Source organism: Triplophysa rosa, linkage group LG14 (genome assembly GCF_024868665.1).
Source record: "Triplophysa rosa linkage group LG14, Trosa_1v2, whole genome shotgun sequence".
Classification (NCBI taxonomy): domain Eukaryota; kingdom Metazoa; phylum Chordata; class Actinopteri; order Cypriniformes; family Nemacheilidae; genus Triplophysa; species Triplophysa rosa.
The window spans coordinates 15,820,451-15,842,301 of NC_079903.1; the positions used below are offsets into that span (position 1 = coordinate 15,820,451).

At 40.9% G+C, this 21,851-nt stretch overlaps 3 protein-coding genes across 4 annotated transcripts in view; 1 reads left to right on the forward strand and 2 right to left on the reverse strand.

Annotated features, from left to right (window-relative positions):
* Positions 1-520: 520 nt before the first annotated feature.
* On the reverse strand, positions 521-6,051 carry rilp (Rab interacting lysosomal protein). Its single transcript, XM_057351808.1, has 8 exons — positions 5,308-6,051; positions 4,672-4,795; positions 3,857-3,978; positions 3,293-3,487; positions 2,852-3,012; positions 2,646-2,768; positions 2,467-2,571; positions 521-1,835 (listed from the first exon to the last, which is right to left on the reverse strand). The coding sequence occupies exons 1-8, from the start codon at positions 5,656-5,658 to the stop codon at positions 1,691-1,693; spliced, it is 1,326 nt and encodes a 441-aa protein (XP_057207791.1). The 5' UTR covers positions 5,659-6,051; the 3' UTR covers positions 521-1,690.
* Positions 6,052-6,209: 158 nt separating this feature from the next.
* On the reverse strand, positions 6,210-19,246 carry prpf8 (pre-mRNA processing factor 8). Of its 2 annotated transcripts, none has more exons than XM_057351378.1 (42): positions 19,134-19,246; positions 18,417-18,548; positions 18,152-18,320; positions 17,872-18,036; positions 17,559-17,777; positions 17,270-17,482; positions 17,063-17,188; positions 16,875-16,980; positions 16,611-16,801; positions 16,374-16,493; positions 15,979-16,288; positions 15,743-15,877; positions 15,496-15,625; positions 15,215-15,411; positions 14,894-15,100; positions 14,630-14,793; positions 14,408-14,534; positions 14,104-14,296; positions 13,748-13,935; positions 13,397-13,635; positions 13,169-13,315; positions 12,877-13,087; positions 12,678-12,794; positions 12,269-12,516; positions 11,985-12,164; positions 11,762-11,897; positions 11,482-11,651; positions 11,213-11,342; positions 10,984-11,130; positions 10,678-10,838; positions 10,348-10,539; positions 10,006-10,243; positions 9,788-9,916; positions 9,143-9,256; positions 8,830-9,003; positions 8,153-8,346; positions 7,814-8,053; positions 7,585-7,726; positions 7,356-7,496; positions 7,112-7,251; positions 6,831-7,033; positions 6,210-6,744 (listed from the first exon to the last, which is right to left on the reverse strand). In XM_057351378.1, exons 2-42 carry the CDS (start codon positions 18,535-18,537, stop codon positions 6,590-6,592), a joined length of 7,029 nt encoding a protein of 2,342 aa, XP_057207361.1. In that variant the 5' UTR covers positions 18,538-18,548; positions 19,134-19,246; the 3' UTR covers positions 6,210-6,589. The 2 variants fall into 2 exon arrangements, with proteins under 2 accessions (XP_057207361.1, XP_057207362.1); XM_057351379.1 differs by having other exon boundaries at positions 18,417-18,545; positions 19,134-19,225.
* A 1,818-nt stretch (positions 19,247-21,064) lies between these two features.
* myo1cb (myosin Ic, paralog b) overlaps positions 21,065-21,851 on the forward strand; it is a 38,705-nt gene continuing 37,918 nt past the window's right edge. The window contains exons 1-2 of the mRNA XM_057350604.1: positions 21,065-21,171; positions 21,275-21,390. Of these exons, the coding sequence (XP_057206587.1) occupies positions 21,298-21,390 (93 nt within the window). The 5' untranslated portion in view covers positions 21,065-21,171; positions 21,275-21,297. The remainder of the gene's footprint in view (positions 21,172-21,274; positions 21,391-21,851) is intronic.

Genomic DNA, 21,851 nt, shown 5'->3' on the forward strand with positions numbered 1-21,851 from the left:
AAGCATGTGAGAAATCGAGCCATTCAGATTTCGCTCCTGTTGTGACGTATGAGCAGGATCTTATTATAATATTACCGCCCCTTAATCTACACAATTCCACCCACGGCGCTGCCGCCATTGTTGTTTTCACAAGCGACAGCGGTGTACGTGATACCATGGCTAAAGTTCGTGGACAACATGCAATGTAGTCGCTGCACAGAGTCCTAACCTCGGAAGAGACAGGAGTGGATTTATTTTATTTTTAGTGGAAATCCACAGGACTATGATGTCGTCACGTTTTCGCTTCTTTACCGAAGGAGATAACGTATTTACGGCTACTGTAGAAACAACATGGCGAATGCACGGTGACCCGCCGTGTATGTAGATAGAAATAGCCCATTCGAATGTAGTAAAAACATAACGCTTCATTATGTAAGGTCTTTATACACCTCTGAAGACATAGTTATGTATATTATATTGCATTTCTGTCAATAGATCCACCAAAAAATTACACACAGCACCTTTAAGTGCATTAGACATATTCAATCACACTTTAGGCATTTTATTTTTTTGTATTGCACAGTATTTTGCTTTTTACCAACAGGTTGACATTATTTTGGATTAACAAATGGACACAGAGCTCCACGGCACTGATACTGCATAACATTACATGTTGGATACAAATACAGTTGGCTGACCAACTATTATTCATTTTAAAAATATATTTTAAACTTTTCTTATTTTTTAAAATACAATTATAACACACATAGGCATGCTAAAAATATCTACTAAAACTGGTACAAAATAGACTCTTCTTAGGAACAAACAATTAATAATGTTTTATGTTGGACTAACATGAACACACAACACTCTAATGCCCCCTTGTGACATAAAAGGTCAATGTGATTATCTTTGATAGTCATGTCAGCATCTTTGGTTACAAATCTATGTTAAATATCCTCTCTACAAAAATAACTTACAAAATACTCTGCTGTTTAAGAGCAAACTAGAAAGTCTACCCAGACATTTGTGGCGTAAAATGGGTGCCACAAAAAATACAGAAGGAGTATTATTATCGAAATACTGTAGATCACTCTCATTGCTTATACATACTACCAGTCTGCAGCGTTTTAAGGTAAAGCAATTTGTGTGTCACTGGTTGCAACACCTAGAAGTGCAAAATTATAAAAATATTACCCAAACACCCTGATCCCCATTATCACAAACTAGTTCATTTCCAGCTACCCAGCTTACTAGTCAGTACCGCCTCAAATGTACATAATAGGCTTAGACATATGTTGACATACTGGGTTAATAAAAACAGAAAAAGTTAGGAAAGTGCCACCAAACCCCATTATTTACATTGTTGGGAAGTCAACTTAAAAATTGCTTAATTATATTTGCCATTCGACAATATAATGGGAAGTGTGTGATCACGGTCTGACCTGTTTCAGCTTCAGGTTGCCTATCGAGTGAGCATCAGTCCAAACTCCTGCCATCAGGGAAGTTAACATAAGACAAGTGCTTAAATTATTTTGTAGTTAAAGTACAATATGGCTGCATATGCAGCGATACCGCAGTAACATGTTCTTATAATCAAATACACAAAGAAATTATTTTCTCTTAATACAATCTGATCATTTCTATCATCTCGGCATCTCCACTTTCAAATACAAGGTGAGCAGCTTTTCGTTGTGCCAGGTGGGCTGGTTCAAGATGAATAGAGGATCTCTGTCTCCTCTACATTTTCATGCTCATTTGGATTAAGAATTTCCCATGTGGAGCTGGATGTCGGGAGACTGAAAGCCTGGGAACCAGAAGTTTTGGTAATACTGGACCGCGTTAGGAAGCCAAATCTAATGGATTAAGACAAAAAAGATCAGAATTTAAAAAATCACTGATACAGAGGGAAACAAAGTTAAGGGCTTGTTGGTGTTCCTACTAAGGCTGAAAGATATGGATAAAAATAATGTTGATATTTTGAAGTATTTCAAGATATATTTAGATACTGTATATATTTACCATAAAATGGTAATGATAAACAGTTATCTGAAACAGTTTGAACCAATTTATGGAAATTAAAGTCTTATTTACAGTATTTACGAAACACACTCTGTAGAGCGGTTTGTCCGTTTAGGGCTACTGTAGAAACAACATGGTGAATTCCATGCAAGGAGACCCGCGGTGTATGTAGATAGAAATAGAAAGGTCTTTATACACCTCTGAAGACATAGTTATGTATATTATATTGCATTTCTGTCAAAAGATCCTCCAAAAAATTACACATTGGACCTTTAATACTTTCATACTTTAAAATCCAGTGTTTTAGGATGCACCAAATGTTTAAAGTGCATTAAAATCATCAAGCTCTATTAATAATGTTGCTTCATTTTTTATAACCAGTAAATTCCTCACAAACATACAGTATGTTAGTATATAGTGCAGCTCTCTGTACTGTTGAATCACAGGTAATGAAACTGAACTCACAGGTTTCTGATGCGTGATTCTTGGGGCCTGTTGTCTGTGCTGTCATTGTCATTATCTTTATGTTCCTCTCCGCTCCTCTCAAACAGAGGACCATCCATTTCATCACTGTAAAACACCAAAAGGTAATCAAAACAATGATCACATCTACAGTAACGTAACACAGCAGGATGCTAACTTACGTGCTGCATTCGCTAACAGGTATGCCAAGCATTTTCGCCTTGATGACAGTTCTCTGTTTCTTAATGGCAGAGCGCACAGCATCAAGTAAAAATCCTGAACATCTCTCGTCATTCAGGATTTCCCTGAGGAACACAGAGACGTGTTCAAACGGAGTTGTCTTGACAGGAAATGACAGAATTAATGGCATAGGTTTGGTCTATCCCACCTTTGGTAATACGCAAGCTCCTCTTTCACTAGAAAGAGATTGGCCTTCAACTCATTCCTCTCAAAAAGCATGTCCCGTACTTCCTGCTTGGTAAAACACGGCCGATTTGGATCCTTCAGGTCAATGATCATCTTATCTGTGAGGTCAATGGCCGAACTAATCTGAAAGAGGCAAAGGTGGAATTATATGAGAGTGAGTCAAGCACCATAAATGTCTAAAACGGATCTTTTTCAGACGTGATCTAAAATATTATAGATATATAAAATATACTCTGCGGGCAAACATGACCTTTATTTGCATCACCCGGCCAAACAATGTGGAAATGAGGTCTCATGCTACATACCAATACCTCCAAGCTTTAAGGAAGTAGTCCACAAACACACAAGCTGGTTAGTTAGACTAACAAATAAGCAATGCACACAGAGGAAGCAAATGGCTAACCGTGTTAGCTGCAGTATGCACGCTGGCTTTCTCGAGCTGTGATGTCAGGCGTTCTATCTCCTTCTGTTTCTCGCACAGGTCAGTCTCCACGTCAGCTCTCCTCTCCACTGCAGTCTTTACCTGAGCCTGTATGATGTTTTGCTTGTGCCTGAGCTCTGCGTTTATCTTCATCAACCTGTCCTGCTGTTCCTGGAGCTGGAGAACGAAACAAGTTCAATGCCAAGCTAAAAACATTTAGACCGGTGTTCAGGTCTGACCAGTTTCATAACAGTTTCCAAACCATACTGCCTCAGGCGCAATGCAATTCATGAGTAACACATTGTTGGCTGCCACCAGCCAACAGGCAGATGGGACATGTCCTTTCAGTTTTGCTTGTTTATTTTGTGTCACAGGTGCAGCGAAAGTGACACACTGTTGACACTGTGTTTCAATTCGACAAGACAACCTTGATGTTGCATAAAGCTAAATAAACAAACAGGTCTACAAGAGAGAGACATTTTATATAAAGAGGTCTGATTTTTAAAAATTAAAAAACGCATTTGCAATGTGAAGACAGATTCATACCGCTTCAACCTCACTGGACATGCTGGAAATCTCCTGAACTTTCGCTCGTAACTCATCGCGCTGCTTATCCACCACTTCCTTCAGCTTCAGCATCACCTCTCGCTCCTGCCGCTGCGTGCGGTCTGGAACAGAGATGGAGAAAAATGCATAGACAATGTTTTAAAGACACAAAAACTTTACATTTTGGTCTTTCTACTGTGCACAAGTTTAAATAGTCACACAAGGAAAGCTTGAGACCTGTAAGTAACCTTGATATTAAATTTGGGCGTAATAAACTGTATACACAGCAAACACAGAACGTTCTCCCAACGTTAGGTTTTGGCTGCCTTAAGGTTATTTCTTGTAAACCAAAAAATTACGTTATAAGAATGTTCTTTTCAGGTTTTATTTTCAGCGTACCCAGAACAGGATGTTTTTTAAATAACCAAAAAATAATACAGAACATTCTCTGATGGTTATTTTTTTGTTATTTTTGCAACCAGAAAATAACATTTCAACAACGTTCCAGGGTTAACCTAAAAAATATTAAGTTATTTTTGCAAGCATGTTTTGTGAAATGTTCTGGGAACATTTCCAAAAATTGCTAGCAGGGTAACAACTGTATGTATAAAACAATATTACAAAGTAGAAATCATATCTCAGATTTGAAAGTTCCAAAGATGATCCAGTTGCCCACAAAACTATAATGAACATTAACAAAAAAGCTGCTTGTTTTGGTTTTACTCAATTTTACTGATTTTTATGAGAACTCGATAGTAATGACAATGTTGTTGATGCAATATCTAAATTGCACTAAAGTTATATTTGCGTTTTACCTTCTTTTGAGTGTGTGCATTGTAAGCGGCTCAAAAGCTCCTGGTTCTCTTCCTTCAGCAGTTGCACCTGTGCCTGCAACCCATCTACAGTCTCTTTCATCGTCTGCTCTTTCTGATGCCAGTCCTGACACCACAGCAGTTAACAAATCACATAGACTACATGTTAATAAATCACATAATAACAGTAAAAGCCTAACACCACAGACCCACGCAATACTATAAATAGCCAACACGCTTGTTCTTTTTTTACTCCGGCCTTTTGTACAGATGGGACACGATGTTCCCTAAATGACATTGATAAATGAGGGGCAGACCGGAAGTGACCCCGTTTTCGTATAATTGAATCAACAGTGTAACTGGATTAAAGACGTCCTTATCCTAACCTACGACAAATTAACGTTGTCTCACAGAAAAACAATACAATAACAATAACGTAATCGCCTTCGCATATTTGAAGGGTTATTTTATGAGTCGGCTACAATCGTTTATAGTATATATAATAAAATATATATTTTACAATATATGTATTTATTTTCATACCCTTGATTGAAATGTCGCGCTTATGTGCGTCACTACGCGCTTCGCTTTTCTTGTAACAAGAAACGTTACACGCCGACCATGTTTTCGTGCTCTTACCCGACTGTCAGAGGTGACGTTTGTCTCGGCGCAATCCTTCACATGTCGTTTCTTCTGCTGTAACTGTAGCGACTCAAAAGCTTTCAATAGTTCCTCTTCTTTGCATTTTTGAGCTTGATTTGTCGCCGCGAAACTCTCCAGGTGCTCCAACACTTTCACTATTCGAGACACCAGACCCTCCACGCTAGCTTTGCCATAGCTATCTATAAGCTTCTCCACTTCCCATCCCACTACTTTAGCGATCTCATATACATCGTCCACCGTCAAAGACGAAAACGATTTCTCGAAAGACAGATTCGTTTGAATGGTGTCGTTTTGGTTTTGATCGACGGCTGTCTCGAAAGTCTCCATGTTGCACGTGAACTGGCGTTCAAAAACGACAATCGAAAGTCAGATGTATAAATTCAGTCCAAACGCCGTTTTTCCGTTTCGCATCGGATACAAGTGTGTATTTTCGACGAAAGGTTGTTTTGTAAGGACGCCCAGAACATACATAACTGACATAACTTCACCCTTTGTTGAGACGCTTCGGTAAACAGCAGCGAATTATAAAACTGAGATGTTCATCCAATGTTAAGCTTTGCGTGTCCTGACTTGATCTGCAGTCTACACCCACAGCACCAAAATCTTGCCAGGGTATGTTTGCGTAGTGTTCCTTTTTAATAAATTGGTAAACAGAGGTGCATATATGACAGCACACAATGCTTGTTTGCCATGGTTGTCTCCTCCTTTTCTGACCCACGCAACCCGAGAGCTCGTGCTCATGGCATCGCGCTCAGTGAAGAGGAACACATGCTTGACATTGCTGTGAGGGACTGTCCTTACTTCCCATATTTCTTATATTTTTAACATTTATATTTTATGAAACCAACCTAAATGACGACATCAACCTTAAATTCTTATAAAAGTTGTAACCTTTATTTAAACCCAAACTACAGATGCAGAACATAGCTACAGGGTACAGACAAATGACTCCAGATTTATAAAACAGAACACAGTACAAATAATTACTAAAAAGGGTTCAGATATTTTTAGGTGAGAATTAATAGTTCAAGCTCACATCTTACACAGAAAGCAGTGCAAAATATGCTTTCAGCTTTGTGAATGATCAACCCAATGCCAGGCAAGTATTTCAAAGCAAAAAACAGAAGGCTGACATGCTCAGGGTTTTTAACTGTTTACATTTACTGTAAAATGTATGGAGACTTAATGAAAATACAGTACAAAAGCAATGCTTTAGCCTGTTGGGTGCTTGTTCAATACATAGTCTCAGTCTGTGGAATTATCCATACATGTCTTCACGGTCAGCATTGTAGATTTCACCCTCCTGCAGCGAAGCAAAGTTGAGGAAGTGAGATGGTCGGTGGACCTCATGGTAGAACTCTTTCGGGTTTGCCAACTGTAGATCATACTTCATATTGGGATCGTGGCGAACACCTGGAATAATGGTGGAAGGGGTTAGAAAAACACATTGGCAAACACTTTCAAAACTTCATAAGAATTTAAAGGAAGGCTGTGTTTACCCATGAAGTTGTAGTTCCAGGAACACTGGCCAGGCACCATGAAGAATCCCAGGAAGCGATCGGACAAGAGCATCTGGACTCTCTCGTAATGAGATGGAAGGTAACCCTTGGGGTTATTACCCTTATCTGTATTTTGTCTGCCCCACTCATATCCACTAGGAGTCAACTTGTAGGCCGTCAGAGTGCAGGAACCTGGTGTAAAACTAGACAAGCAATTAAGTTTTAATGTGTGAATCAACAAGTAACACATTATAGAAATGTGTTAAGGTGTGTTTTAGTACCTGCAAGTAATAATTATGGTCTTCTCGCCGTCCCAGGATGGGTTGTCAGCCATGACCTTTGCATGGGTGGTGACGTCCTGAGGGGAAAGCTGGGGCGATTCATTGGGTTGGGTATGGACCCATCCAAGGGGCTCCATTTCCTAAGAAAACAACAAAAGTGATTGCTTGGGACCATGGAGATCTCTAGAGCACAGACCCTGGGATTGTATATTAATGGATGTGTATCGATTTGTTAAATACTGACCTTTAAGTACTCATGTTGTGGCAGCTGGTTAGGGAGGTGGACGGTCTGATGTGTTCCCCATTGTGGCACCATCACTATGCAGCGAATCTCCTTCACCTGAGGGTTATCTGGAGGGCTGGTTCCGTACAGATACCCTGCAATCTAAAGTGTCACCAAAAGAGGTTAAACTGTGGCACAAAGGATAAAACAAAATGCATAATTCAGAAACATTTTTAAAAAGAAGTCTGACCTGAGCACGCAGATCTGAGATACAAATGAACTTCTTCAGAACGTTCTTGGGCAGGATGTAAGTGTAGCCTGTCTCTTTGATGTCATCCGATGACACGTAGATATGGTTGGTACGTAAGTGCAAGTTGGCAGCAGAGATGGCCCTGTGAGATCAGAAAACAAGTTAACCAAAGCCAACTACAGATACGGGCTACATCTTCTACGTGGTAATCTCAAAAAGCCATTCGTACCTAACTCTCCATTCAGTTTTGGAGGAGAAGGTCTGCGTCTCATAGTTGCTGGTGGTGGAGGTGATGATCTCATCTCCGTGTTTGTTGACTGTGCGAGTCTGTGTGGCCGTTAGCTGAGACTGCTCCTTGGTCTGCTTCTCAATCTCGGCTATCTGCTGCCTTTGCTGGGATGGAGCGGAAATCTCCATACCCAGGATGATATCTCTGATCTCAGACTGAGTCAAAGATGCCACATTTACACTGTGCAGAAAATTAAATTCATTATTAAATAACAGGAACCCTTCACACGTTTATGCAGACTTAATAGCATATATTCGTGTCTACTCAGTCAGAACCTACTTGTTCTTCTTGCCATAGTCAGCCAGGATGAGATCTTTGAGCTGCACTTCAACTTTGATCCATTCTTCATCAGTCAGAGTGGGCCAGATGTGATGAGGCTCGGTGATGGTGGTCTTGTCAGGCTTCAGGATAACTTTGGCACGGTCGTTGTTCACATGAAGTGCTCTCAGAATTAAGATCAGACGAGAGAAAGCCTAGAAAATGAAAGATACTAGTTTAGATTTAGATTCAATTTATTGTCATTGCACATGTACGAAGGTACAAGGCAACGAAATGTGACCTCTGCATTTAACCCATCCAGAGAGTAGTGAACACACGTACCCCCGGAGCAGTGGGCAGCTATCACTGCAGCGCCCGGGGAGCAAGTAGGGGTAAGGTGCCTNGTACAAGGCAACGAAATGTGACCTCTGCATTTAACCCATCCAGAGAGTAGTGAACACACGTACCCCCGGAGCAGTGGGCAGCTATCACTGCAGCGCCCGGGGAGCAAGTAGGGGTAAGGTGCCTTGCTCAAGGGCACCTCAGTTGTTACCCGCCGGCCCTGGGAATCGAACCGGCAACCTTCTGGTCACGAGTCCGACTCTCTAACCATTAGGCCACAACTGCCCCAACTTTATTACTATATATTATTTAAATGTGATTATGGGGTAAAATAATAGCAAAAGAGCTGCATTTACAGTGTAAGAGGAGATGGTCTTGAGCCAGTCATCATACAGATTGAACAGAACCATCTGAGGCTCGGTGGCTTTCAGAATGAGGTCCCCAAACTTCTCCACCTTCAGACAGGCCTGGAAAGGCAGCTGAAGCTCAGAGCCCTTGATAACAATGTTGGGGAAATCCAGCAAGTGCACCTGAAGAAAAAGAACAACGGAAAACATACAAATTACTATCACCAGTGCATGTATAACATAACCATACAAAAAGTATGCTAAAGTATGCTAAAGTAAGTAAAAGGTTTGCTAAAGTAACAGTATTCGGGGCATTTCTAACCTCAAGTGGATCCAACATTCCCTTCCTTGTTACAATGATCTGCTTGGGCTGCTCTTCAACAGGCAGCGATCGGATAAGAGCAGCCACTTCTTCAGCAGTCTTCCATTTAGCCAGCTATTAAAAACACAAACAAGTCAAGTCAAGTTTATTTATATAGCGCTTTTTGCAATGTTGGATTGTTTCAAAGTAGCTTTACATGAAAAAGAAAACACAAGAGAGGAAAATTAGTGTAAAGAGTACAAACAGAGAGCACCATCCTAATAAAAGCAATGTTAATGCAATTTGCACAAATTAATCTATTATCTGCAGTCTCCCGGTGAGCAAACCAAGACTGCAACTGTGGCAAGAAACCAAAACTCCAAAGATGAATAAATGGAGAAACCAGTCTCAGCCAGGAGTGCCAGTTCTCCTCTGACGCATTAGAGCTCCAGTCAGTGACTTTTGAGTATATAGTTACTAAGTAAATGTTTATGATTAACAGGGAGTAAATAAGTATATGTTTAGGGAGAGCCTATCAGTATTGATTCATTGTTTAAAAATTACATTTTTACCTGAGAAAATGTTCAACTCAGGGAAACCAAAAAACATGTATCTGACAAATAACTGCACGGTGGGGGAAAATACAAGACAGATGTTTAGACCAACCTGTCCAAGACGCTTTTGCCCTGCCCATACAGATGTGTGGATAATCTTCAGGAAAAGCTGTCCAGTTCTGGGGTTGAAGATGAAAATGGCTCCATTGATCGGTTTCGTGGTCAAGTTGCCTTCAAAGGTCTAAAAACAAGAAATTAACCTTTATAAATATCAATCTAGAATAGGCACACAACCATATCAACGGACATCTTGATGCTGCATTCACTTGCCTTGTGGATGGTGACTCTGTACACGTTGGTGTCATCCACAAACCAAATGATCTGGTTGGAGAAGAGCTCTCCATAGTTCTGCGAGGACAAGTAAGGCTCAGTGGGCTCTGAAGAGTAGAGTTGCAGACCCTTGCGGATACGCTCTCTCAGCACATACAGAGCCGGATTGGCCTTCATTATCTTCGCCATGGCCTGTTGGATCAGAGGTTTGCCTCCAGGGAACCAATTTCCATAGGCACTGCCATGAGAGTGACACAACAAGTCAAATACAGTAACGTAAATAAAGTTGTACTCTCATCCATGATCATGTGAACACTAGTCACAACCTGATAAAACACTAACCTGTGCAGGTTGTATGCCAGATCTAAGGCAATCAGGACACCAGTGGGTGATGGGTAAATACTCATGTTGTCCGTGGTATAATCCAGAAACTTGGCCCTGGCATATCTCTCAATGTCATGGGAGTCATAATCACCCCATCTGAGCTGAATGTCAATCCAGTACTTCTGTGTGGTGGTGCTGTCCATAACATCCCTATGGTAAAGAACAAGAAGCCATTTATCATACCGTATGACACGATTTAGATATCTTCGACAGGATATGTCATAAAATTGTTTCTAGTGTATAAACTCTAAGATTCCAAATGACTTTCATATATTCTTTTTGACATACTTTGAGTCTGCCAGAAGTGAAGGACGAGAGACGTTCCACTTGTAGGAGGCAAACAACAGAATGTCAGCACAGGAGGAATTCATTTTGTACGACTTCCTGGGATGGATGGTCTCTTTCTGGACAGTCTCTATTTCCAGGGCATCCAGCTCTTGGTCAAATACCTGCATACAAGCAAACAGAAACTAATTGACGGCACAACAGTTCAGCCTTACATGTGAAACAATAGTAACACTTCAGCTTGGAACAGATTTTTGGTTAAACAAAAATGGCTGACAATTCTTCATTAAAAGCTGGACATATCCGTACCTGACAGAGATCCATGACAACGCTCTCGTGAATCTTCTGCCACAAGTGAGCTCTGAAGATCTGGATCAGAGAGATCTTGAGGGTTGGAATTTTACCATGCATGAAGATTCCAGTGAGGTCCAGCTGCACTTGGAAACCCACATATACCTTAAGAGACAAAAAAATAGTGAGTACTAGGAAACACTGGATTTATTCATTGACTAAACCCAAGTGCATCAGGCAGACATACATTAGCTCTGTTGATTGTAGGAGACCACCACAAAGTAAATCGTCGGTTAGGAATCTGGTTCAGACCAGATCTCTGAGCATTGGTGAGTTTCTTCCATTTCATGGACTCCTCAAAACCACTGGCCTTCTCCCTAAAAATGATTAAAACATGCATTGAGGAAACAAAAAAAACAAGCTCATTCAGACTGGATATTTTATTGATAAAGGTTTAATTGATAAGACTTCCAGAGAGTGTACCTTACATAGTACACAAGACATTAAAATGTTTACCAGAAGAGACCCTCCCAGGTGGGAAAATAGGTTCCCTTGAACAGAGTGTGCTCCAGAATGCCCTCCACTCCTCCAAGTGCTTGAATCATATCCGTGCGGTAGTTGTTCAGATTCCACAGTTTTCCATCATGCCGTTGGTGTGTCCACCAGAAAGGATTTTGCTTCAGCACCTAAACAAAACACATTTAAAACTTTAAACACAACATACAGACATATCTGAAAAGTCTCTAGCATTGCTTTAACATGCGAAGATGGATTTCCATGCAGGAAAGACCATTACCTGGTACTGCTTGAAGTCTGTTCTGACTCTCCAGCCCTTGTCATAGGCCAGAGTGTGTCTGTCCTTCTGGAAGAGGGTGTTAATACGAGGAATACCTCTGTCCCAAGAGTCCTCCAGATCCTCTAGTGTCAAACGTCTGGGTGATATAAAATACACATTAATAAGGCTATACGCACGTTGCACAAACATAATCCATTTTTGTGTTTGGTTGTGAGGACAGTACCTGTTTTGAGCAATGGCTTCTTGACGTTTGAGTGCGTATTCGGCCCAAACTCTTTGGGAGTCAATGAACTCGCTTTCCCATGGCTGGATGTATCGGTACAGATTAGGAATCAACTGATCTTCTTCATGACTCATACCAGAGCGGAAATGAGTGATGCCCACGTCAGTCTGTTTGGACCATCTAAGTGAACACAGAAGAACTTTAATGCATATTCCAAATTCAGGTAATTCAATTATTAACTACATTTTGATAATGCTAAATTGAAAGTAAAACCAGTTACGCACCTCAGGTCAGACTGTGGAATCAGTACATGTCCCATTGAAAGCATTCCCAGTCCTCCCAACTCTTTAGGGGTGTAAAACACCACAGGAGGGAAACGACTGGGCATTTTGGAGTTCAGCCCAATCTTGATACGAGTTTGGATTTTGTTCTCACACTTCACCAAAAGGTCCAGAAGCTCCTGGGTGTTGACCACAGCTTCACGGAAGTAGGTCATCAGACCAATCAGAGCGGTGTTCCACTTGTTCACAATCTGAGAAGAGAGATTTTATGTAAAGCCATGCGCAAAATAGGGTGCACAGGTAATAGGATGGTAATATGACAATCTCATACAACTCTTTATTGGAACATATTTAACTAAATGAATAGCAGTTCTTGTATGTTTGACATGTTGTTTAGAAGTTAAGGTTATACCTTTGTGAAAGTTGTGGACCCAGAGGCCATCAGAATTTGTCGAACTCTGTTGTGGAACCTCTGCATCGACTCATCGTCCACGCGCAGGAAACACTGCGCGGTCCTCTCTTTTGTTACCTAAAAACCAACAAAGAAACCGTTATCCATAACTCATTTAGAAAAAGTGTGGCCACCATATCAAGGTTGTAATCTTATTTACCTCATTCTGCAAATTCCAGACACCATCTTTGTGTGTGAACTCCTCATAGCTGGTGCGGCACTTGGGCAAGATGCGACACTCAAAGCCACACATGTTGAAAAGCAGGTTAGGGTTGTCCTTGCTGTAAACTGACACAAAGCTGTTCTCCCACTGAACTGTGGTCACAGAACGGGGAAGGCGATTCTTGATGTCCCAGAACACAGCACGGCCCCTGAGAAATGTAAAGGAGGTGTGAGCTCACCACATTGTAAAATTAAGGTTTTAAAGCGGAACAAATGTCTAACATGCTTACAAATTCACATCGTGTTTCATCAGCCTCATTCTAGCATCTCGCGGCCAGCATTTCTTATTGTTGTAGCCCACAATGTTTTCATTGTTGGGGTCGGGATGCTCAGTCAGGTACCTCTGGATCAAATCTCTTGCCTCATCAGCAGAGAACCTGAGTTTAAGGAAACCAAAAGATCAAAAAACATCCAATTCAACAAAAACACAACAGAGCACTTTAGCCTGCAGTTCTGACCTGAAAAAGATGTGAATACGATCTATGTATCTGCAGTAAAGGCGAATGGGATGGGCACTCTCGGTGACAGTGTCCTGAAAGCTGAGGAAATCATTGGGCATCTGCGGAGGTCCAGCCATCTCACTGGCTCTGTGCAGACCCAGCACCAGCAGGTCCATGACAAGTCCGTAGTACTGCACGATGAAAGAGGCAAATTGCAGCCCGCGGATGATACCGTAAGAGTTGGTGTGATTCATGTCCTGTAAAGACAAAGAGCAGCAGGCTAAATCCAACAGAGCAGTGAAAAGTTTTAAATAAACAAGACTAACCATAAAATAAATGTTTTAATGTTTATGTGTGTAGGAAGCAGACCTTATAATTGATGACAACGTTGTTTTTGGCTGTCATGTAATCAGCAATGTTGTGATCCACAATGAGACGCAGAAGCCTGTTCAGCAGCGTCAAGTCAATCTTCTCGTACATCTTTTCATAGCGAGACTCCAACATGACGTTACACTCTCCTTCTGTCGTCTCCCACACATCCTGCAAGTTGTTGATGCCTGGAAGAAACAATCAAAATCCCATTATAGTAAATTCTAAGCACGTTTAAGCAAACCAGCCATAGCAATAACCCTACCAATCTGTGCTGAATCTACATTTAGAGCAAATTTCATTACGTGATCTTTATAATGTAAGCCAATAGAAAGCAGTGTAGAGTGTTCACTCACCTTGGCACCATTTGTATACCAGTAGTGGAGGAGGCTCTGTGTCAGCTGGTTTGATCCAGGGTGGGAAAAGTCTGCGCTTGTCTGCTTCATACCACAGGTACTGATCCAAGTATGCATCAGTGATCTTCTCCAGAGGTTCAACGTCATAAACCGGTACCAGGTGACTGTACAGGTCCATGAACTCAATACCCACCTACAAAAAAAGGCATCATTTAAGATGCAAGCTAGGACCACCAACAGACTAAGAGGGAGTTTGTCTGTATATAAAGTGCAAAGTGCACTGCGAAGTTGCATGTGTGCTAACCTCTTTGAAGGCTCTCTGAGTGAGGAGGTGACGTTTGATTCTGGACAAAGCCTCATGAGGGTTGTCGTAGGCCTGCTCGATCAGACCCAACTCCTCACGCTGTGACTGGTTCAGCCTCGACTTCACACTAAATTGGGAAACAAAGTAAAGTCAGCAATGGAAATTCATTCTTTTATCTCCACTGAACTCGACATGATCACACTGATACACAGATGGCCTGACCTGTAAGCTTCTTTCAGTCTCTCCAGAGCCAAGATGAGCAGCTTAGTGTCGTGTTTATATGAGAGAGGAGGGAAGGGGATTGGAGAGAACCGCCGACTCTCCAGCCAGTGCACTGTGGTGGTGTAGATGGCCACGGCCTCCTCAGCTGTGATGTAGGGACCATCCTACAAGACAAAGACAACTTTTCAATGTCTTTTTACAGAAACACTAACCTATTTAACACAACTTGAAGCATTAGGAACTTATGTTCCTTAAGAAAAGTACCTTCAGGTAGTTATGTTGCCTCTCTTGCTCTGCCTTGAGGTAGAGTCGAGTGAGACGTCCCAAGTTCTTCTTGCACACTGTCTTATCCACAGTGGCTCCTCGCCTGATTCTCTCACGGTTGTAGTGAGCCGTGTTGGTCCACCAGTCAGCTTTGGCCTTCACGTAGCGGAGGATCATGTTCTCAATAGGGGTTGGAAGTCCTGGAACCTGAAATGAGAAATAATTAGCCTTAATGTCCGTAAACATTTCCGTTAATGTTGTTTGTTTTTCTTCTCTAGTTAATATTGTGTGTCATTGTCAAATGTGAATAAGTTCACATACCTTCCAAGGGATGTTGGCCTTCCAGCACCTCCATGACTCACTGAGATGCTGCAGGATGGTCCTGGCTTTGTTCTGTTTGATGCCTTCAGGCATCATGTCCAGAATGTCGTGCATCACGGCAGCTCTCAATTCCAAGTCAAAGTGAGACTCAACGCGCTGTTTGGTCACAGTCTTGGCAACACCCTTGGAATGTCGACCTGAGTGACGTGATACAAGTTATTTCTTGACATCTTTGACCTGCTACTTAATTTTTTTAAACAATTTTTTTGCATGATATTTACCCTCAAATTGCCTGGCCAGAAGGTTGCCAAGCCACCTCTCCAGAAGAGGGGTGATGCCTCTCATGAAGAACAGCCAGACTCTCCATCCTGGAGCCCAGAAGCCACATCCTGGACCTTTCCCAACTGGTCCCTATAAACACAAAAAGCCACCTTAGATACAAGATATAGCACCAATTCTAACAAAGTAAGACACTATGGAGATTCACTATTCAGTGTGACACATGTGAAAAGATGGGAGGTTACTCACTGTGTTGAAGCGGTAGTAGATGAGATGCTTCAAATCTTTGCACATTCTGATCTGCCTCATCAGCTTGTACTTGTAGCGGTACATGCCAGTCAGCTGACCCACATGAGCAAAAATGTACTGCAGCCCATCAGACAACTGCAGAAAATTTAAATAACAGAGGTTATTAGGAACGGAACCTAAGACTTCCTCATAGGTTAAACAGAATTCGTACTCTACTCATTACACAAATGTTATACCTGAAAAGCATCGACGTTGCCAAGTCTGTACTGCACATGGCTGTCCACCACAAGCTTGCTCAACCGAAGAACTTCACGGCACAAATGGAACGCATTTCCGAATCTGGACTTCTTGCGTTCCTTTGTCGTGAGGGTCTTGACAGGCTTCAAGTTGAAGTTGTAGTCCAAGTGCAGGTAGTTCAGGTTCTTTCTGTGAATCAGCAGGTTCAGCATGTTGTAGCCCTGCCGGCACACCTGGAGGCCAACCTCTACCCAATCCAGCTTTGTAGACTGGAAGAATTTGGTGGCCTTGAAAGAACGGAACAGGTATCTACAAAAAAATAATCAAACATCCATTGTTAGAGTCATTGTATAAAGCTACAAACCTAAAACAGGTCATATATGCCATTGCTCACCTCTTCTTCTGTGCCTTAGGGGGTCTGTGTTTCAAAGCGTTAAGCACGTAGTACTTCAGAAGCTTTTGGTAGGACACACGCACCTTCACAGGCTGGCCTGCAGGGCAGTGCTCACGATACCTGAAGACATAAAAAACACACCTCTAGACACTACAGAGACTTATTGTTCAGTCTGCTAAACTAAAATAACCCTCATACCGGTTACATAGCAAAATGTGATGCATCAATAACACCAACCAGTTTTTGATGAGAGGAACATCAATGGCTCGTCTGGTTCTTCCTGATCTAAGATTAAACGGACGAGGCGCCCACAGCAATGCAATGCCATTAGCTGTGTTGTCAGTGTAGAGGGGCGTCTCCTTCAAGAATGGCTCAAGATACTCAGGTAGCTCAAACTCCTCATCGTCATCTGGCAATGGCTCTTGGCTCTGCACACAAGCAACTCAATTGGTATGGTTGGAAAGATGGACATTATGAATAGTAACTATGTCTTATACTTACTTTGACAGAGTGTCTGTGAGAGATGGGGTTGATCAGAGGGTCAAAGTAGAATGCAGGCAGATCAGGATCCTCAGTTTTGATGAACACCACGTTGGGTGTGTGGTACCTACGAAGTACAAATCAATAGATTAGCACAAGCAGCAACTCAACTGAATGAAACTTAAGCTTAGGATGAAAATGTTACATACCATGTGAGGTGCACATGATGTGGCAGGTTGTTGTACAGGTAAGGGAATGCAATTTTGTACTCTGTCCTGACTGGCTGCCTGATGATGATCTTGTTGATGTCATTGAATTCATTCCAGTCTTCGTCCCTGTAACCAGATGACATGTTAAACCTCTGGAGTACAGAAAAGAACATCGTTAGGTTATGGAATGAACAAGGCAATACATACTGGAGGTTAATGTCTCTGACAAGGGGCTCAAATTTAGGTCCACCAGGAATGGCCATGTTTAGAGCTTTCGAGGTGAAAAAAGCTTTCAAGTCAAACAAGTAGAAGTAGTTGTCATCCACCAAATCTGTCATCAGCTGATTGGCCAAGCGGTACAGAGTGGACATCATTGGCAAGGTGAACTGCCAGCGTCTGTATGTGGTCCCGTTCACGTATCTGTGAAAGGAAACCGTAAACCATGAGCAAAGGGAGGAATAGGGAAAGTATTTTTATACTTGTCCCCAAAACTCACTTGTTAGAATCTTTCAGGGGTTGATGCTCATATAACCAGTCTACAACAGAAGAGTCCTCCTCGGTGTCCAGTTCCATCTGGATTGCTTCTAGAGGCTCCACATCCAGAATGTTGTCTGCGTAGTCCAACGGAGGTTCTTCATCATCGAATGGAGGGAAACGCATGCGTTTGAAGTGTCGCCTGTCTCTCTTCTCTCGACGCATCATGATCCACATTGAGCTGGTGAAAAAAAATCAGTCTCTGGTATAAAAAAATCAATGGGAGAGATTACAGACTACATTATAAAAAGTCAGAGGATTTAGCAATTGCCTACCCCCACTGAGCAATGTACACTGGCTCTATAATCCATGGGATTTCATTTACAAAGGAAATGGCGCCTGTAATGTGGTAAAGGACAGGAACGTCTCTGATTTGCTCCCATGGCATGGGCATGTTCTCCAGCAGTTTGAGCACAGCATGGGGCATATATTTCAGGGCACTGCAAAAGATCAGATACAAACAATTGTTAATGGAACCTAAAAGAAACCAATAAACGCATTTGCTCAGGACAAATCAAGCCTATATAATGTGATTGTAAAAATGTGGCTGCTTACCCGAGGTAGACCCTCTTGTCATGACGAAATTTCCTGTTCGTCATGTCACCATGATCCCTGATGATTTTGCGAACATGCTCAGGTGGCATGTCCTCTTTCTGGGTGTCCACAAAGCCAAATTTCCTCTTCTCCGAGTAGCGCTTTGCCTGCAGCTGCTGCCATTTCCGGGCTTCACAAGAAAGGCACGTCAAACAACCAAAACACAACTTTCGCTTTAATTGTATAGCGTGATGAAGAAAAATGCAATGAAGTCATACACACTCACCTTTCTCTTGCAGTTTCTCCTCTGTCATATAATCTGGTATTGGAGCAGCAGCAGGAGGTGGTGGAGGAACACCTGGAGGCATTGTTCCAGGAACACCTCTGTATGGGAATGCAGCTGCCATGGCAGCGTCTACTGAAAAAGCAAAATAAGAAATGCACAAAATATAAGAAGTCAAAGGGCACATCATGAACATACACAAAAGAGTATGTGGAACTGTAAACGGCATTATGTGCAAATAAAGGCTAGGGACAACTATTTGTTTTGTCTGAAAATGACAAACACCGTTAAGTAAACAAAAATAAACAGCCACAACTGCATTAATGGCTACGACATGGACTCGTGTTCAACAAGTAGCAAGTAGTCTGTACAAAGTTAGACACAAACTACAACAAATCCCTGACTTGACCATGGCGCCTGAAATGTTTCCCTTTTGAAATCTTGCAAGTCTCAAATTTTTTCACAAGTGACCATAAAGTTTCCAACTTTCAACACCGCTAAACAAACTTTTAGATATTTCACAGACCAACTGAACAAATAATTAAGCACATTGTGTGATTTAACCATGTACCGTTAAGGATGTAACAAAGCATGAATTAGCTTAGCCTAGCCTACGTTACACAACAAGCTAACTTGACTTCAAACAAACATTTGCAGAAATAAAACCGTGATTTGTAAATCTGTCAAATGAAAACACCAATCTCTTGTAAAGCAATATACCTTAGTTAGTTTAAAAACAGTATCAATCCAGTGAATGGGGTTCTCTGCTGAGTAGGATCTGCGGAATGGCGCACAAGTAAACGACAGTGCACGTTGTGCGTAGACTCTTTCGATTCACAGATGCGTTTTACGTATCTTTACGATTCAGCCTTAGCGGAAGTGATGTGTCGTTACGAAACAGAACTTACGAAAATGCGCAGGGGGAAGTTCCCGGATATAACACCGGAAATGAAAAGCGTTTATGTTTTTCTATTCTTTTAAAAGTTTGAATATTTTACAAAAAATTTAGCAAGCTAAATTATTATTATTATTAATAAATTATAATTTATTAGCAAACGTATAAAGAGCTGTGTTACAATGAATGATGTAAGAAAACAAAACAATTCTGTTAAATTTGCGATTTATTTTTTTCACGATGCCAAACATAGATATAAATAAGTACAAAGTAACAAAAATAATTTGATTAAACAATAAATTATTGGCAAACGTATTAAGAGCTGATGTAAAAGTTGCTTATGATGGAAGAAATCAAAACAATCCTGTTCAATTTGAAACTGAAAATTTGAAAATGAACAATTATTATTCACAAATAATGTTGTTATTATTATTATTATTATTGTGATTATTATTATTAATATTAAGTGCTTGTACAAATTACACACTAAACAAAATATCCCGGCCAGCAGGTGGCGCTGTGGACAGGAGAACAAGTTTTAAATGTTAAAGGGATAATTCAACCAAAAAATAAAAAAATTCTGTCATCAACATTTACTCAGGCTCAGGTTGTTCCAAATCTGTATACATTTCTTTGTTCTGCTGAACACAAAGGACGATATTTGGAAGAATGTCAGTAACCAAACAGATCTCATCCCCCAATTACTGCCATAGTAGGGAAAATAAATACTGTGGGAGTCAATAGGGGATGAGATCTGTTTGGTAAGATAGTATTATAATAAAAGCAACAATAGAAGTTGTTAAGGATACAGTTATACGGAATTCAGAGACAGAGGAAGGATCCTCTTTTTCAGTCGCTTCCGTTTGAGATATGTGTAAGACAGCTATTCTAAAGGGCCTCTTACATAACTATTTTGGTAGTTTACCATGTCAAAAAAAGCCAATGATTTATTCAATCACATTTGTTCTGTCTTTCACCCGGTCCCCTACCACACACCCAAGCCTCCCCATTCCATGATTTGCCTCTCTTACAAACAGGATACTGTTACTCCATTCATCACAGTTTTACAGTCTGTCATCAGATAAAATCTTCATGGATCAGTTTTAAGGTTCTCAGTAAATGATGTGATATGCTGCTTTAGCCAAATTTAGACCATGTTGTGCAATGGGATGCCAAGGCCACTTTATCCTGTTGATGCCCAGAAATCATGAATGTCTCAACTAATGTCACAGGTCAGAGGATGTGTGTGTGTGTCATTTCCTCTTCAAAAAGCTGTATTTTACAGGCACATTTAGCATTGACAATCATATTTCTGGCAATAATATATTCAAATGAATAGCACTGGTGAAGTAAATGTGCATAAAACATAAACAATCCCCAAATGTCTTGAGCTTATACTCTCTATAGAGTTTAATATTTATTTATATCAATATTTTATTAATGTTATTCTTTTCCGATTTTTGTATTCCCACTTAAGAAGGAGTCTATCTGTACTTACCCTTACTAATGTGTGTGTGCCTCTTGTATATGGCCTTAAGGGAGTGTTAAGGTCAAAGGGTTCACACGTTGGCTTCATCAAAATTCAAAGAAAGTTTACTATTTTTTATAGTATTACAGCATATATCAAAAACATGTGTCGGCATCTAGTGTGCGCAGGGGAAATGAAGTGGGCTCCTCCGGTGTTTATCCCCGGAATGTCGAAGACAGGATGCTGAACCATAGAGGAAACCCTGACGGCAAACTCTCAGTGCTTAGAGCAGCCCAGCGGCAGGGAACATCAATTATAACACATGTCTGGCTGTGGAAAGAAACCTGTAGTCCCTTACATATAACAACTTGTATTTGCTCTTGGTCCTGCAACAGGTAATTCTACAACAATCTTCCTTTTGCTATCACAATTTAAATTTTGTTGTTTATTAATCCTGTTTCATGGATGCTCATGAATCCTTTCTCGTGCATCCCACAGAGCAGAAGCACCAGTGAGGCAACATGATGGAGCTGAAGATCCAGCTGATACCTACTGGGGAAATCATATTACCTCCGGGGAAAAATGGAGAGGTTTATTGTCAAAGCTGCACCAAAGTAAGAACATACTCTGTTTTTAGTCTCTATTTTTTGTCAGATTTTTTGACAAAATGTTTTTATGCTCTCCAACTTGTAAGTCGCTTTGAATAAAAGCATCTGCCAAATGAATAAATGTAAATGTACTTCATTTTCGATTGCATATTGTGATAGCTGTTAACTTGTGCTTTAAAATTGTGCTTTAAACGTGCAGAAGGTTTGCATGTCCTTTAAGGTTCATTATAATGTACCATGTTGTAGGCAACATTTTGATTGTCAGCACATGCTTGTTTATAATAAAAACAACCGTTGCAAGGCAGAGTATAATGAGAATCCAGGGTGTTTACAGTAAAATAACCTGTTGGATGAATATCAAACTACCATTCTGTGCTGGGATGGTGTCTCAGTGAATAATAAAAACCAAAAAACAATCAGAGGGAATGGCATGCATATACCAAAATCTAAATGATAAATTTACAAAA